This window comes from Octopus sinensis, linkage group LG18, assembly GCF_006345805.1.
Source record: "Octopus sinensis linkage group LG18, ASM634580v1, whole genome shotgun sequence".
NCBI classification, from domain to species: Eukaryota; Metazoa; Mollusca; class Cephalopoda; order Octopoda; family Octopodidae; genus Octopus; species Octopus sinensis.
In genome coordinates this window covers 1834697-1853095 of record NC_043014.1, presented here as the reverse complement: position 1 = coordinate 1853095, position 18399 = coordinate 1834697, and the positions used below count along the sequence as shown (strand labels likewise).

Genomic DNA, 18399 nt, shown 5'->3' with positions numbered 1-18399 from the left:
AGAAAGGGAGATGGGAGATGGCAGGTGGGTGGGTTAGATGAAGGTCCCTCACTGTGTAGAGATATGTAGAAAAACAAAACAAAACAAAAAAAAGGGGACAAAAAAGTTAATTCTAAATAGGGATAATCTTCCGAGTTTAAAATAGGATCAACACGGCCCCTAGGAGGAAGACTCTCTCATTAAGACACATACCTGTAAGATCACCTGGATTACAGGTGGATTAAACTGATTTTTTATTTAACAACTAACTCTGAATTAAAATTTAATCCATAGATAGAAAGATAGATAGATAGATAGATAGATAGATAGATAGATAGATAGATAGATAGATAGATAGATAGAGAAAGATAGATAGATAGATGTGTGTCAGATGTAAGTTTCACTGGTATATCTATCGTTCTGCCTAAGATGTTTTCTGATTGGTTGATAATGACAATCATTTCATTTTTATTAGCGAAAAGGGGTGTCAGCATACAATTTTTATCGATTATTGAATTAGGGGGAAAATCGTAATTGAAGACAACAACCGTGTTTTCAATTTAATTATAGAATAATTTTTTTGTCGTAAAAATGTACTAAAATTAAATTTCATTTTAATAACTTTTATATGCCGCACATACAAACATAATTATGCGAATACATATATACATACATACATGCATATATAGATTGGTACACATATATATACATTTATACGCTCACTCCAGTGGACCCAAGTTTTAAGAATAATTATACTAATGAGAAATAAATATAATTATTTAATGTGTTAACGAATAGTCTATTCGAAGAAATGTAATATATATATATATACACGGATACTCCGAGTAACACTCACGACTTTAGCTGAATAGATTACAGAGAGAGAGAGAGAGAGAGAGAGAGAGAGAGAGAGGGGGGGGGAGAGAAATAATCAGAAAACATTTCTCCATAAGCAGCTTATTGCTTAATCCTTAATCTTACATATGTATTTAAAAAAAGACCTAGTTGCCACCCCTGTTGAAAAGCCAGAATGGACTGTTCCATTACGAGACCTCGCTAAATCCGCCCGAGACTACAAATACACGCATTTCTCCACAATGTCGAGCACTTCACCTGAGTAGTTTGATTGTATTTTTTCTCTTGTTTCTCTCTAAATAACTCAACATATTTGTAAGTCATATTATATACTAACACTTATATATATATAATATATATTTGTGAAGGTATAGATCTGTATATTTACATATATTACAAGAGAGAGAGAAAGTGCGTGTGTGAGTGAAATTGACATCAGGGCGAATTAATTATCAGATCAGGCGGCGAGGAATTAAAACAAAACTATAATTAATAAGACCAAAGTGTTTGTAAGCTCAGCAGAATGGCTGAGCTACTATCAATCCATGTCCATATTCCACCAAACCAGATGATCAACAGTGCTGCTACTGTGTCGAACAAATTGCCCCATCAGAACCTTTCTTTATACGGAGAGGCCCTGCCCCTGAAACCGATCTCGCAACAGCAATCTGATGTGGCGGTTTCGGAGAAAACCATTCGGATGAAGCAGAATAAAAGCAGATTTGCTAAACTCCCACAAAGGAAAGCTGTAGACATTGAATTTAAGGAATTAACTTATGCCATTCAGGAAGGCAGACACAAAGGTAAGACTACCATGTACACGTGTATGTTAAGTGTGTGTGTGTGTATATATCCCCCCCCCTGCCGTATTAACGCGCATATATATATATATGTATATATATATATATACCAATTAAGGGCTGATCACGAAAACTAGACAGTCAACATGCTAGATATAGACGTCAAATCGCCATTCTCCACAAAGAGTATGTTCTTTGTGGAGAATGGCGATTTGACGTCTATATCTAGCATGTTGACTGTCCACTTTTCGTGTTCAGTCCTTAATTGGTATATATAAATATTTTAATCTTCGGATTCTTTTCAATATGCTAGACCACTGGTTTTAATTGACTAATATCAATTTCTACCCTTAATTAATTTTATATATGTGTGTGTGTGTTTGTATAATGTATTCTTTTGATGTATGTATTTATGTGTGTTTATTTTATGTCTCTGATGTATTCCCTTCTCTGATCTCACACAAATTTTTATATCATACAACGTTTTCAACATCCTCATAACCATTATATATACATTTTTGGCGGAGGTAAAGAACAAGGTACACCACCCGATTTTGGCGAAACAAAAACCTTAACCCTAATCCTAACCCTAACCAAAAACCCTAATCCTAACTCTAAACCCTAACCCTAACCCAACCACAGGGTGTGCGTATTCTTTATTTTCGCTTACATTTTAAAAAATAATTCCATATTTCAGCCTCAATATGTCTTATTCTACCATTTATGTGTGTGTGTTTACATATATATACATACATACATACACACGTATATATGATCAATACGGGGCCACCTAAAAGCCCAAGATATTTTACTAATTAGTATATAATCCACGTGTGTGTATATATAATGAAGGGCACCTTAATTATGTCTCCATTTAGCTTCCAGCTGTGTGTATGTGTATATATATATATGTATATATATATATGTGTATATATATATATTTCTCTTTGTTACCTACCAAATCGACTAACAGCCCAGATGTTACTACACGGATGTCTGATGTGTGTGTGTGTGTGTGTGTGTTCCCTTTTCGGTACACAAAAGCCAACTCCAGAACGATCCTCCACATGGTCATTCTGTTTGCTGGAAATAACAACAAAATTCTTCCTAAAATCACATCCGATCTTAAATATTGTAGTACCAGAAGCATTACAAAATGCGTGAAGGTCACGGTTAGAACGCTGATGAGATAGACCACCTCAATCAATGTCGTGGCTAAGCAACACACACGCAGTGTATATATTCATGATGTTTTTCCGTTTGTTTTTGACGGTCAATTACGTCATTCATACGGCATTTGGACATGATTGAAGACCACAACACCGCATCGTCCCTCGTGGTTGTTGATTCCACCCTGATTCAGCGGATTTTAAGGACCAAAGGTGACCTCAGTGTTTCCCTCTATCTCATCATCAGTTTCACTTTGTGTCGCCAACGGCCATTGAATTCGCCGTCTCACCTTCGTTTTGATTGTAGGAAATTGGCTGCCATTTCTAGCTGTAGAATGACGACGGAGAGTAATTCGTTCCGTCAGGATTATGTGTAGATGGTGTATACATGTATGTATGTGTGATGTTTGTGCACGCTCGCGGGCACACACACACACACACACACACACAGATATATATATATATATATATTATATGTATTTATATACCGTATTTGTATTTATACTTTATATACGCGCGCATGTATATATATATATATATTATATGTATTTATATACCGTATTTGTATATATACTTTATATACGCGCGCATATATATATATATATATAGAGAGAGAGAGAGAAGCAATTATGCGGATAGACACACACACACACATATGTATATATATATATATATATTATATATATATATAATATATATATATATATATATATACATACATATATATAATAGCTAAAGATGTCTAGTGCTGCATGGAAGAGCAACGTTAATTTATTACCAAAATAATTACCAATTTTAAAATATAAATGTTGGAGAGACGTTAGAGGATCGAGATGACGTATTATTTGTCTCGTTTGTCTGCGCTCCGAGTTCAAATCCAATCAGGGTTGGTAAAATAAGGACGATGGTGTTCCAAGATCAAATTTCGTCCAGGGATTGAAATCAAATTCCACCGATGGGTTTGTCGTTTTGAGGTGCGTGTATCTCACACTGAAGGGCTGCAGCTCAACGATGATCTCACCTCAACCTTATGGGTTCCTTTTTATCGTCTCAACACATTTGTGCCACAGATAATAGAAGGGGCCCCAGCCCTTGAAGGTCGAACTTGCCATTCGTTCTCTGCTTCAGGAAATGCTTCCCGAGGTTTGAGAAAAATTCCGATTTAGAGGAAATCTAGAGATGTCTCTCATATATATATATATATATAACAGTTGTCCTTAATTGCTAAATTTTTATATATATATATATATATATATATATATATTGATATTGTGTGTGTGTGTATAGTTTTAGAATAGCAGTTCCTTGAATGATATGGAAGGCAGTGGAGAACAAAGGTGTACGATTACGATTCTGAAAAAACGAAAATCTACTTTCATTTTTTACTTTCATTCAAATCTTTCGCTTCGTTACCATTGGCATGGGGCTTCGAGAGATCATTTCCAATCACGAGCAGAATTACTGTTAACTTTTCTGCAATGGGCCCTCCGAATGACCACGTGGCCCCCAACTGGTTTTAGTTAATAAATCTATGTATATTTGCGACATATGTAGCCTATAATTTCCTTAAGGAATCTCCAATTCTTTGCCCTTGGGATTTCATCTAGAATGGCTTTTCTGCCCGACAATGGTAGATAAAACCAGTATGTTGATTAGAAACATACATAGGCCTAAAATGTGGCTTGCAACGTGGTAACAATTTAAACAGGCATTACTTAGTGTTACTTAGAGGTGGAAGTAGGGGTTGTACAGATTGAGGGCCAGAGGGTTTTTGCTTGTATATATGTGTGTGTATATGTCAGGGAAGTACATGATGTGCTTCTGTAACTGATCTGCTTCTACCAAAATGGTCCTCTTTCATACACACGTGACTATAGATCATCCATTAATTTACACACACACACACTTGTATATTATTTATAAATGTCAGCCTCTGAGACTTGCTTTTCTCTCTCTCTCTCTCTCTCTGTGTTTAAGCGTGATTGTGTGGTTTGGAAGTTCGCTTTCCAAATACATGGTTTCCAGTTCAATCTCAATGCGTGGCACCTTGGCTAAACGTCTTGGTCTTGGGCCGATCAAATCCTTAAGAGTGAATTTGATAGACGGAAACTGAAAGTAGCCACCCCCTCACCGCGCGCGTTTATGTCTGCTTGTCCTGACTGCATGACAGCTGTAAACGAGTGTCACTGTCGTATAAGCAGGGACATTCTTTTCCAATCTTCCATGAAATCCTGTCTGGCCATGAGGGAAATATTACCATGCTTGCAAACAGGTGAAGGTTGGCAACAGGGAGAGCATTAGTATTTCTGCCTCAATAAATTTCGTTGAACCTTGCAAGCATGGAAAAGTGGCCAGTAAAACGTGTGTGTATGTGTGTATATACATACATACATATATATATATATATATATATATATATATATATATATATATATATATATATATATATATATATATATATATATATATATATATATATGGAGAGAGAGAGAGCTTACACAGTGAGCTCTTTATGCAGAGTGAGACTCTAGGAAATTTCTCCCAGTTAACATTCACGTTTCCATTCAAAATGTCTATGTATCCTAATTGCCTAAAATGTAATAAATTCTGTTAAGATTGTTTCGCTGAAGAGTTCTAATAAGACAGGAAGCTGTCTAGAGTTGTCTATACTGACCAAAGAACACACCCCTAACTGCTTATCTCCATATAATGTTTGGGTGTTGAAGTTGTGTCCTTTGGCTGTTTTGACTATAATTACTTTTAATTTATTTTTGTTTTTTTTTCTTTACAAACTGTAATTCTTAAGTTTTTGCTTAATTAAAATTAAACCCCAACTTGTATATATTATTATTATTATTATTATTAATATTATTAAATAAAACAGTTTGATTCGGCCCTATGCAAAGATTTGCTGGACTCTGACAGAAACCAGGCTTGTAAAGGCTTAGATTTGATAATCTAAGCCAGAAGAAGTTGTTTTTCTGTAAGAAGCGTTTGGAACTGAATCAAACCATTATTACCAAATGTGTTGAGTGCCTTTTGCTTTCATTTGGCCACTCACTTGTGTATGTGTGTGTATATATATACATATAGTTAATCCTAACAAGAAAGCACAAAAAAACACAACGCGAGGACGTGGAACAAATATAGTATTATTGGACGCTCAGGAAAGAAGGAGGGTTTGACGTTTCGAGCGGTGCTCTTCGTCAGAAACATAGGAGAAGGAAAGATCCAGAGAAGGGAAGACAGAGGAAAAAAAATCGCCAACGGTACACACAAGGTCACATTTTGAAAGACCGATGTTTATATATATATATATATATGTATGTATCATACATGTATGGAAGACAAACAAAAGTGTGGAGTGGAAGCATTTGAAGAGGCCAGGGTAACATGCAAGACCCAAGAGAGATTTAAAGAAGAATTTTGTGATCGAGAAGGTGAATCTCAGTGACCCTTTTTGAGTGCACAGTTTGTGACAGACCCTGCCTTTCTCATTTGTGGACCCATGGAAAACGAACCTCCACCAACTATTCTGCCTATATACCTGTTCACACCTTTCAATGCTGTGTATGCCATAAGGTCTGCAAATCTAACGGACAAATCAAAAGACATTTTAAGATCCACAAAGATCAGAACTTATCTGCAGCTCTTGGTCGTCCAAAGCAGATATGCAATCTCTGCGGGTGTCTTTTCAAAACATTGTCTGTTTAAAATCCGTGGCACCTTGGCCAAGTGTCTTCTACTATAGCCTTGGGCTTTGTTCCCCCAACATTGCTTGACAACTGATGGTGGTGTGTTTACGTCCCTGTAACTTAGCGGTTCGGCAAAAGAAACCAATAGAATAAATACTAGGTTTACAAAGAATAAGTCCTGGGGTCGATTTGCTCGACTAAAGGTGGTGCTCCAGCATGGCCACAGTCAAATGACTGAAACAAGTAAAAGAGAGTAAAGGGAATTGAAAAAATTGCTTTATACTGTTCCATTTGTTTACATCGTGAGTTCAAATCTCACCAGGGTAAATTTTATTTTTCATTATTTGTGAGGTCAATAAAGTCCGAATCAGATACTCAAGGTTGATGATGTCAACTAACCCCCTCTCCTTTCAGATTTGCTAGCCTTGTTACTTAAATTAGATACAATTATTGTTATTAATTACTGAAAATTAGTTGATTGGATAAGCTTGTCAACATTTTTGGCACTAACCTCCTCTGTTGGTCTCTGTTTCTATGTGAAAGGTGTCAGCTGTCGCATTCTTGGCCCTCACCTCTCTTCTTCTCCTCCACCACCAACACCACCACCACCATTTAATTGTCTGTGAGACTGTGGGAAGCCGGAATCACTGACTGCTGTGGATAGGGTTTTGGTTAGCAGGTAATTAATCAAAACAGTTGTAATTAATTTGTAAATTAATTGTCAGTGCTTTACAGTTTGTAATCTTCCCACCAGGACCACTGCCACTCATTGCTGCTCTCCAGGCCACACTCACTTACTTCCGTTCTCACACACTCACTCACCTCATTACAAACCTAACTCGCATCCACTCCTCCTTTTAGTCACACTTACATTCAGTTTTACTCTCCTACTCACACCCAAAATTAGTGCTTCCCTCCAGGCCACACTCACATTTACCGCTTCCCTCCAGGCCACACTCACATTTACCGCTTCCCTCCAGGCCACACTCACATTCACCTCTTCCCTCCAGGCCACACTCACATTCACCTCTTCCCTTCAGGCCACACTCACATTTACCTATTCCCTTCAGGCCACACTCACATTCACCTCTTCCCTTCAGGCCACACTCACATTCACCTCTTCCCTCCAGGCCACACTCACATTTACCCCTTACTCTTAAATCCCCTTTCTCATGCTCACTTTTACTGTCCAAGCCACACTTCTTCCTCTCCTTCATTTCCTCAGCTGTAAAGGCAGACATTCACCTCTTACTCTTCAGGTCACATTCTCACTCCTGCCCCTATTCTCCACCCCACCTCCACTCTCAAACCTCCCCTACTCTCCAGGTCACACTGTCACACCCACCTTTGCCACATTCAGTATTCCATCTCCACCCTGAAAGGTCACCTCTTCCCACCACTCAACCATCACTCCCAGATTTCAACCACAATCACCACTAATTACTCTCCCTCTATTCTCTATTCTATAAACAATCCCTCAACTCTTCCAGCAATTAACAAGCTTTCAGTTGTCTCTCGTCCTACACTGAGGACATCTCATTTAATTAAAATCTTTTTCAAGTGACCCTCCCTACACATTTTCATGTATTGAATTCCTCCTCTTCACTTTTCTACCCATTCCTCGTCCCCTTACCGATATCTCTGGCACAGAGGTTGAATCCTCTCACATCCGGAACTCTGTCACCTTCCTGTTTCTCCTACTGACTCAGTGACATCTCAAATTCCTACCATTTTTGCTCACTGCCAAACCCAGTAAACATATCCCTGCCATATTACCCATATAGCCCTTGTTCTGCTTCATGACAACCCTTGATCTTCAGACTCTCAATACCTCAGGTTCATTACTTCATTCCTACATGGTTGCTGATAATAATCATCCACATGTTCATATCCTCTTTTCCATGCTTGCAGGCACCAGACAAATTTTGTTGGGATTTTTTCTATTACTGGATACCTTTCCCATTGCCAGTTCTCCACCGTTTCGATTTGAAATTAATATTCCCTATGGGCAAGCTGGCAGAGACATTAGCATGCTGGGCGAAATGCTTAGCAGTATTTTGTCTATCTTTACATTCTGAGTTCAAATTCCATCGAGGTTGACTTAAATTAAGTACCACATTACTTACATTTGACGGATGTTTGTCCTCATCTTGTTTGTTGTGAACGCAAAGTTTCGGCTGATATACCCTCCAGCCTTCATCAGGTGTCTTGGGGAAATTTCGAACCTGGGTTCTCATTCCTAAAGTTTTTTTCAATGTTATTATTATTATTATTCAGGTCACTGCTTGGAATTGAACTTGGAATCATGGGGTTAGTAGCCCGTGCTGTTAACCACTATGCCATATGTCCATGGGTTGATGAAAGGCTGGAGAGTGTATCAGCCGAAACGTTGTGTTAACAACAAACAAGATGAGGACAAACATCCGTCAAATGTAGATAGTGTCAATAATGTACATAATTCTTCATCTCTTAAATATAGAACTGAAATTAAGTACCAGTTGTGTACTGGGGTCAATCTAATCGATTGGCCCCTTCTTCCAAAATTTCAGGCCTTGTGCCTAGAGTAGAAAAGAATATTTCCTATTGGCTGGATATGTTTTCTTGGAAGACTGGAAATGAATGGTAGCACTTGTATAACTAGTGTTCACTTACCATTACAATGTGATGTCAAAGACCACAAGGCACACACACAGCATATCTGTCCATTCACTCCTCCATCCGTCCATTCATCTATCTACCCATGTCTAGTGATCTTTCCAGTTTTGGTCTACTGAATCCACTCACAGGCCTAGGGTTATAGTAAAAGGTATTTATCCCAAAGTGTCACACAGTGGGATTGAACCTGAAACCACATAACCATTCCTATGTGTGGACATCTTTCTGTTCCTTAAAAAGCCAGTTTCAATTGTGCACTTCTATTACCCTTCAAATGTTGCACACCAGAGCGGGCCCCCAGCCTCACAGGAACCCTTCCGTCTTTTTCATCACAGGAATCTCACCAAAAGGTGATAATGTCCCATTTTCAAGATCATTTGATCAACATCTCTGACTTTATTAAAGAATTCTTTACTTCTCTTACTTCTAAATACCATTTATTTAATCAACTTTAATGACAACCACCAATACGATTTCTGTAGGACCAGATCTAATGTACCGACCTCACTATCGCCTCAGTCTAATGACCGACACAAGTAAAGGTGTCCGTGTATGTGTCTGTGCTTCTTTGCATTGTCGCTATTTCGGCTGTGGTGATGTTTATACTACCCACAGATGAAATGTGACCTGGAGTAAATACCTTACTTGAAAAAGCAGAGAGGACTTGACACCTAGAAGGCACCCGGGTGTAGAATGTTTACTCAAAAAATTTAGTCCTTTGCACACATACATCTAAACTGTCACCAGTCCTTCATTTGTTTCTTGTGTCGGGTGTTTTTCATTCCATTGGTCCTTGTGTATCCAGTGAATGAGGAGCATTTCTCTTGGAGAATGTAAGCAACATCCTGCCAAATCAGATTGGGGCCTGGTGCAGCCATCTGGTTTGCCAGACCTCAGTCAAATCGTCCAACCCATGCTAGCATGGAGAGCGGACGTTAAACGATGATGATGATGATGACTTAAAAATGACAATATGCACAACCAACTCTCTCTCTCTCCCCCAGAGCATTGAGACCAGCAGACTCCTTCGTAAGGCTCACCTCTTGTTATGCAGAATATCGAGGCAGTCACATGTTGTGTGTCCATCCTCATTACAGCCAGCTAATTAAGTTAGATGGCAGATGACAGACAGGAATTTTCATCACCCTGAATATTACGCAATTGTTTTCCTGTTATGACAAACCATTCACAGACTGCCTTACAAGTGAGCTTGTCATAAACTCCAAGCAGTATGTCTCTCCCTGGATCTCTTTCATTTCCAGTTTTCCATGAAAACATGTCTGGTCAGGGGGTGAGGAGTGAAATATTACCTTGCTTGGAAACAGGTGAGGGCTGGCAACAGGAAAGACATCCGGTTGTAGAACATCTGCCCCAGTAAACTCCATCTGACCCATGCAAGGCATTGAAAAGTGGACATAACCATGGGTGCAGATATTGCTGCATGGTTGAGAAATCCACTTTGCAACCATGTGGTTTGGAATCAGTCCCTATATATATGGCACATTGATTGTTTCTTCCAAAGCCCTGAACTAACCAATGCCTGAGTTTCAAGAATTTGCCATTCTCACATTCATCATCATCATCATTGTTGTTGTTTAACGTCTACTTTCCATGCTGGCATGGGTTTGATGGTTTGACTGAGGACTGGTGAGCCAGAAGGCTGCACCAGGCTCCAATCTGATCTGGCAAAGTTTCTATAGCTGGATGCTCTTCCTAACATCAACCACTCCGAGAGTGTAATGGGTGCTTTTACGTGCCACCGGCATGAGGGCCAGTTAAATGACGATGATGATGATGAATTAAATTAGAGCAGTATGTTTCAACAAAAATAATGGTAACAAAAAGGTTAAGTGTAACATTTTAGCATTGAAACCAGTCATATCCAGCCCAAATATTCTATCTTATTCTATGTTGAATCTGGTCAGATCTAACCTCTCACACTTACTCTACAATGCCATTCTAAAAACAAACAATCACATCTTTGAAATTACAAAGCTACAGGATAATGCATGATCTATTCAAAACTACAGGAATTAATAGGCATTTCACTAGACTGAGAAATTTAAATGCTAAAGGGTCAATGACCCTGAAGCCCCTATTGTGTTGTCAAATTTTTTTGCTTTGCTCAAGGTTCCAATTGTTATATCCTTCACAAATGCAGATAATTGTTTGTGTGGGTTAACGACCCAAGCAAACAAAGCAACGTAAAGTTGTTGTGGTCATCCTACCAGTGAGCGTTTAAACTAACAAATCACAAGCATCCCTTCATCATTGATTTATTGTTGTTTCCCCCCCACCCACCGCTTTCGACATTTATAATCTTCTTGATGTTGTGTCAATGGTTGCCATTGATGAGTTGATACGTACAATATCCCAACGTTGTTATTTTAAAAAGCAGTGATAGGAAACTTGTCTACGAACTTCTATGGTACGGGCAATAAAAATACCAGCTTTACACTGTTGTTTTAACATTGAGACAATTGGCTCTGCACACAAAACATTTCTTTACAAGAACAAACAAACGGATCAAGTCGATTACATCGACCCCAGTGCATAACTGGTACTTAATTTATCGATCCCGAAAGGATGAAAAGCAAAGTCGACCTCGGCGGAATTTGAACTCAGAGTGTAACGGCAGACGAAATACCTATTTCTTTACTACCCACAAGGGGCTAAACATAGAAGGGACAAACAAGGACAGACAAAAGGATCAAGTCGATTACATCGACCCCAGTGCGTAACTGGTACTTAATTTATCGATCCCAAAAGGATGAAAGGCAAAGTCGACATCGGCGGAATTTGAACTTAGAACGTAACCGCAGACGAAATACCTATGTCTTTACTACCCACAGGGGGCTAAACACAAAGAGGACAAACAAGGACAGACAAAAGGATTAAGTCGACTACATCGATCCCAGTGCGTAACTGGTACTTAATTTATCGATCCCGAAAGGATGAAAAGCAGAGTCAACCTCGGCGGAATTTGAACTCAGAACGTAACGGCAGACGAAATACGGCTTCGCATTTCGCCGGGCCTGCTAACGTTTCTGCCAGCTCGCCGCCATCTAACATTGAGACAATTGGCTCTGCACACAAAACCACTAGGTGCAGATATGTCTGCCTGGTTAGGAAATTTGCTTCTCAGCCATATGGTTACAGGTTCAGTCCCACTGCATCGTATCTTTGGCAAGTGTTTTCTTTTTTATCCATGGCTCATCCAAAACTTTGGATTTGGTAGATTGAACTGAAAAAAGCCCGTGTGCGTGTGTACTTACAGAGAAAGAGAAAGACATTGATATGGTTAATATCCAGTCTTGTCATCTGTAGGTCCCAAATTGTTATGATGTGACCAGTGTCCAGTCTAGACTTCTTTTGGGGGTCAATGTCTCCCAGACTAGTGATAGGGTTAATGTCCCGTCTGATCATCTGTATGTCCCAAATTGTTATGATGTGACCAGTGTCCAGTTTAGACTTCTTTTGGGGATCAGTGTCTCCCAGACCAGTGATATTGATATGGTTCATCATGTCCAATCTGAACAATCAAAATAAAACCGTGTCAGTGTGTGTGTGCGTGTGGGTCACGTGTCAGACCAACCACACAAATGTTTGAGGAAACTGTTTTTGTCAAGTGACTTACACTCATCACATAAGTTCGTTCCACCCAACGTGGGCGCCTGTATATGGTCGCTCTAAATGCTAAAAACAACAGCCAGCCCTTCCTCGAACACACGTTACCATCTTACAAAAGGACACGTTGTACAATATAGGGATTAGTTCTGGGGTGCCTTACAGATAGGGAAAAGACAAGGTTGTCACGGTTGGATTGACTTTATTCTTAGCCAATCTGGGGTTAAGCTACAATATTGTACTTTTAAGATTCCTCTTTGGATTTAGGCGTGATCGTTGGAATCGTGTGACCTACAAAATATGACGTCACTGCACATCCTTTGAAAATCTCTGGGGGTGACGCAATTGTCACATGCTCACCATCCCCCCTCTCATAATCACTTTCTGTTGTAATTAAAAAGTAATTAATTTCTTATGCTGTCTTTATTGATGGCTGGATTTAGCAGACGATCGGAATTGACAAAAATAGGTACCGATAGAATACTGTGGTCCCTTTATAGTTGTTATTGCTGTGTAGTTCTTTCGAGAAGTTAGGGACTTCGTATAAAATCCCACACCGAGGTTGAAATACATAGTCACTCAACCTGCTAAAAATAACAGTCAATTCACCACCCTCAAAGGACTCTCGACCGTTTTAGAATACCTCTTTCTTTACTACCCACAAGGGGCTAAACACAGAGGGGACAAACAAGGACAGACAAACGGATTAAGTCGATTATATCGACCCTAGTGCGTAACTGGTACTTAATTTATCGACCCCGAAAGGATGAAAGGCAAAGTCGACCTCGGCGGAATTTGAACTCAGAATGTAACGGCAGACAAAATACCGCTAAGCATTTCGCCCGGCGTGCTAACGTTTCTGCCACCACCAGCTTAGGACATCATTTTTATATTTTTTCTCTTAACAGCTTTTGAGTAATTTGGCAAAGGAGAACGCTAGAAACAAGTACCAGGCTTTTAAAAGATATAGTAATAGGGCAGGCGTGGCTGTGTGGTAAGAAGTTTACTTCCCAACCACATAGTTCCTGGTTCAATCTCATTGTGTGACCCCTTGGGAGGTGTCTTCTACTACAGATTCGGGCCGAGTGGATTTGGTAGACAGAAACTGAAGGAGAGCCGCTAGCGGAGGTAAAGAATACGTACACCACCCGTTTTTTTTTTGGCGTAACAAAAACCCTAACCCTTAAACACTTTCGCCCATTGTGCCTGTGCTTGTCCCCATCACTGCTTGGCAACCAGTGTTGGTTTGTTTACGTCCCCGTAACTTAGTGGTCCGATAAAAGAAACCGATAGAATAAGTAGAAGGCTTAAAAAACGTACTGGCTCGGTCCGTTCGCCTAAAAATTCTTCAAAGCATTGCTCCAGCATGGCTGCAGTTCAATGACTAAAGCAGATGAAATATAAAACAAGCATCATCCTAAATACAGTGTGTATGTAGAAGACAATTCGATGCATTTGTCATGGTTAGAATCCTTTTGTCATTATAATAAATCTGTTGGATCTAGTTCGACCTAGGGTTAAACAGCCGCAACAAGTTGCCGTTGTCTGTGTTTAGTGTTTTGCGCTCAAACTTGTTATCAGCGGAGAAGATAAAATGCGTCACTTAGTAGGTTAGTTGTATCATGGCCTTGTACTAGTAATGCCTTCGCCCCACCACCACCACAACCACCACTACACCCGACGTCCCCTCTACCCCCTCCACTGGTCTATTATTACCTCGTCTATTTCGTGGTGACAGTGTTAAGGACTGTGTCCTTCACCTTGATCGTACATACTCAGACAGGTGGTGGTGGTGGTCGTCGTGGTGGTAACGGCGGCGGTGATAGCCTCGTGATGACACTGACAATGGTGGTGGCGGTGGCGGTGGCTGGTGTCTGATAAATTGTCTCTGACGCTAAAAACATTGCTTTCTTTCACCCCAAAAACCCCCTTTAGATCGTCGCGCTCTCTCTCGGCTAGAAATAGCAGCCACATCTTTCTCTTTTTCCCTCACATCCTACCATTATTGATTGATTAATTAATTAATTAATTTTCGAAAGGACAGACACGTTATATAACGCAGTCCACCTGTAATGGATCTAAAAGTAAAATAAAAGAAAAAATGGGGACGAAAGATTGTAATGGAACTTCTCTTTGATTCTAGCCTGGTCTGCTGGATCGGAGTCGGCCTGGGGCTAAACAGCAGCAACAACAACCGGAAATGCTGACACGTGGAAACTGTTGGTCCTTCACGCTTCTTCCCTCTCTTTCTCCAATTCCCTCTGACCCATTTTCTACAGACTGTCTGTCCTCCTCTCTGACCCCGTCTCGTTGACACCATCTTCTTCGCCGCCAGCCTCCTCATCACCGACACTCCTCTTCGACACTCCTCTGTACTCGTTCCCTCTTTAATTGCTCTCTGACGGCCAACAGAATGGCATGTCACCGAATCCCGTCTCTGCCTTCGATGGCGTAATTAAAACGGGGGGAGGGGGGAGGAAATATATTTGGTTATCATCTCTTGTTTCCACAACAGGACGGTGAAGAAGAAGATGAAGATGATGATGGTGTCAGAGCGGTAGTGGTGGTGTTGAGGTGATTGTGTGTTGTGGTGTGGTGGTGGTGGTGGTGATTGGTGTAGAAGTGATTATAATCTTGGCAGTGATGGTGGTGGAGGTTGTAGTGCTGGTGATGGTACTGGTGGTGTCAATCCCCCCCACACACATTTCAAAACACACACACACACCCGTATGTGTGTATATTTATGTGTGTATGTATATATTGTATATATGTGTATATATATATATATATATATATATACATGCACATACATATGCATATATATACAATATATACATGCACATACGCACAGATGTATGTATACACAACTGTGTGTATATCATCTAAATACCTCATTCCGTCACGTATTTATCTAAATTAAGTGTCATCGTCCTGTTTGTGTGTAAACAATAGTCTCGTGGTAGAGTCATGATCAACCATTTAAAATACTCGCATCGTTATATTCCCTTTTATTGTGTTGTCCTGGTTACCAACCCTGATCCTTACTCTAACCCTTATTACTGCGATCATTTCGTGTTTATGTTTTTATAAGAGACTACTCTGGCCGTTGATTGAGATTTGGCTACTATTTCTAGTATATATTAGTGGTTTTCATTACCATTGTTTTAACGTACACTTTTGGGTCAGACAGAATTCGTCGAGGCAGATTTTCTATGGTCGGGTGCCCTTCCAGTTCCCAACCTTCACCTGTTTCTCTGGCAGATTGGTAACAAAGACACTTCTTGTATTCTTGCGACACTCGTTGAGTTACCGTCTGATGTCAAGAAGAGGAGAAACAAATGCACAATGTATACGACGGGCTTCTTGGAGTTTCTGTATACCAAATCCATTCACAAGGCTTTGGTCGACCCGGAGCTATAGTAGAAGATACTTGCTCAAGGTGCCACGTAACGAAAAAGATCCACTATTTCTATTGAAGCCGAAAAATCGACAATCGTTACAGCGTCGGGGAAAATTCCTTGCAATATTTTTCCGACTCTTTCTGAGTTTCTGAGTTTGAATTTGCGCAAGGTAACTTTATTTTCCATCTTTTCGGGGTCGTTAAAATAAACTAGCAATCTAGTACTGGGGTTGATATAATTGACTGCTGGCTGTTTGCCTTAATTAGAAATAATTATTTTTGTAACAGTTTGGCGCTTTATTTAACCAGGTTAACTCATTTGCATATTTGGCACATTTATTGTTGCTGTTTAATTTAATAAATAACTTGCGTGCCAGCGATCTTTGTTTTCTTTCTCTCGTATTTAAACCCCATTATGGCTCTACTATTCAGAGTGTCTAGATTAAACACAGAATAACAGTTAAAACCCACCCTAAAGAAAAAACTGCATTTGGCACATCAGTTCTTTGTTTAGTTTTCAAATTGGAGTGAAGTTCGCCAGCCCAGGGGTAAATTTGTTAATTCTGTTTTTTTTTTTTTTTTTTATAATCTGAAGTTGAGAAGAAAATCTGAAGTCGACCTATTTTGTGAAAAATACTATTTCTTTATCTTTTTATGGGATGGAGTGGATTCAAATCTTTGTGTTGTACACTCCTTAACTATGTTGCTTTGACGATCCATTTGTTGTTCCATCAGGGGAACCTGTGGATCTCGTCCAACACCGCTCAGGAGGGTCTTGGGGGTTAGATTCCTCAAGCAACCCCTCCATAGGATCTTATCACAAGCGACCGCCATTGGCTTTCCTGGAATTAGGCTTTCCCAAACCTGACCAATTGAGACTTTGGAGATTCTCCATAGTCCATCTCGTTCTTGGTTTTACCTTTCGGTCTCCTGCCAATTGGCTCAGCTTGAAGAATCAGTCTTGCGATCGTTTCCTGCAATATTCCAATCCCATGCCTGTGGTACCGGATCTATAACTTCTCAATTGCCTTGAAGTAGAGCGGCTCGACCTGGAGAAACTTCCTGATCCCCGAGCTACGTATCCTGCTCGAGTAATATTATTGCAGAGATCCTTTGGAGGAACTCTTCATTTCGTGATCGGACCCTTTCGATCATTACCTAAGATTCATGACAAAGGTGGACCCATGCAAAGATTAAAATAATTGAAATTAGGGACTTGAAAATATTAAAGGACGACGTGGAGAACGGAGTCAACCTCTACTCTCACGCTTCCACCATGTACTAATTGACCAACAATTGACTTTCAATTGCGAAACACAATAGAACTATAGTGTGTCAGTGAATATACACTCTTTGATGAATTAGAATATATCAATGGAGAGCCGGATATACATTTGATGTAGGACATGGTTTCTTTCTTTGTTCCTCTCTCTCGCACACACACACACACAATGAAGTGCCTCATATTACACAGATATATAGCTATACACGGGTATATAATGTGCGTGTGTGTGTGTTGTATATATATATATGTGTGTGTGTGTGTGTGGATTTGTATATACATCTGTATATGCAGCTCGGCATTTTGTCAGTGAAGAGGTCGCGGTCTGAAAGCGACGAAAATATTTCGAAAATTAAATTTAAATGTTGAAGTGGCTCTGACGGGTCTTGTGTGCTTTTAAATGGCTTATAAACACCTTCCCTAATATATATATATATATATATATATCTATATATATATATATATATATATATATGTATTTATGTATATGTATGTATGAATATGTATGTATTTTATGTAGTAAATGTTAGTATGTATGTATGTATATATGTGTATATATATGTATATGTATATATATGTATGTATATATATATGTTTATATATGTGTATACATATATTTATGTTTATATATATATATATATTTATGTTTATATATATATGTGTATATATATATATATATATATGTATATATATATATGTGTATATATATATTTATGTTTATATATATGTGTATATATATATAAGCTTATATATATATATATGTGTGTATGTATATATATATATATATATATATATATATATATAGTTAATCCAAACAAGAAAACACAGAAAAAAAGAGAAAAAAACACAGCAACGCAGGACGTGGAACAATTAAAGTATTATTGACGCTCAGGGAAGGAGGGTTTAACGTTTCGAGCGGAGCTCTTCGTCGGAAACA

At 39.2% G+C, this 18399-nt stretch overlaps 1 protein-coding gene across 1 annotated transcript in view; it reads left to right on the top strand.

Annotated features, from left to right (window-relative positions):
* The first annotated feature begins 1082 nt into the window (after nt 1-1082).
* Nucleotides 1083-18399, top strand: part of LOC115221401 (ATP-binding cassette sub-family G member 1) — an 80292-nt gene continuing 62975 nt past the window's right edge. Inside the window, exon 1 of the mRNA XM_029791580.2 lies at nt 1083-1637. Coding sequence (XP_029647440.1) covers nt 1358-1637 — 280 coding nt within the window. The 5' untranslated portion in view covers nt 1083-1357. The remainder of the gene's footprint in view (nt 1638-18399) is intronic.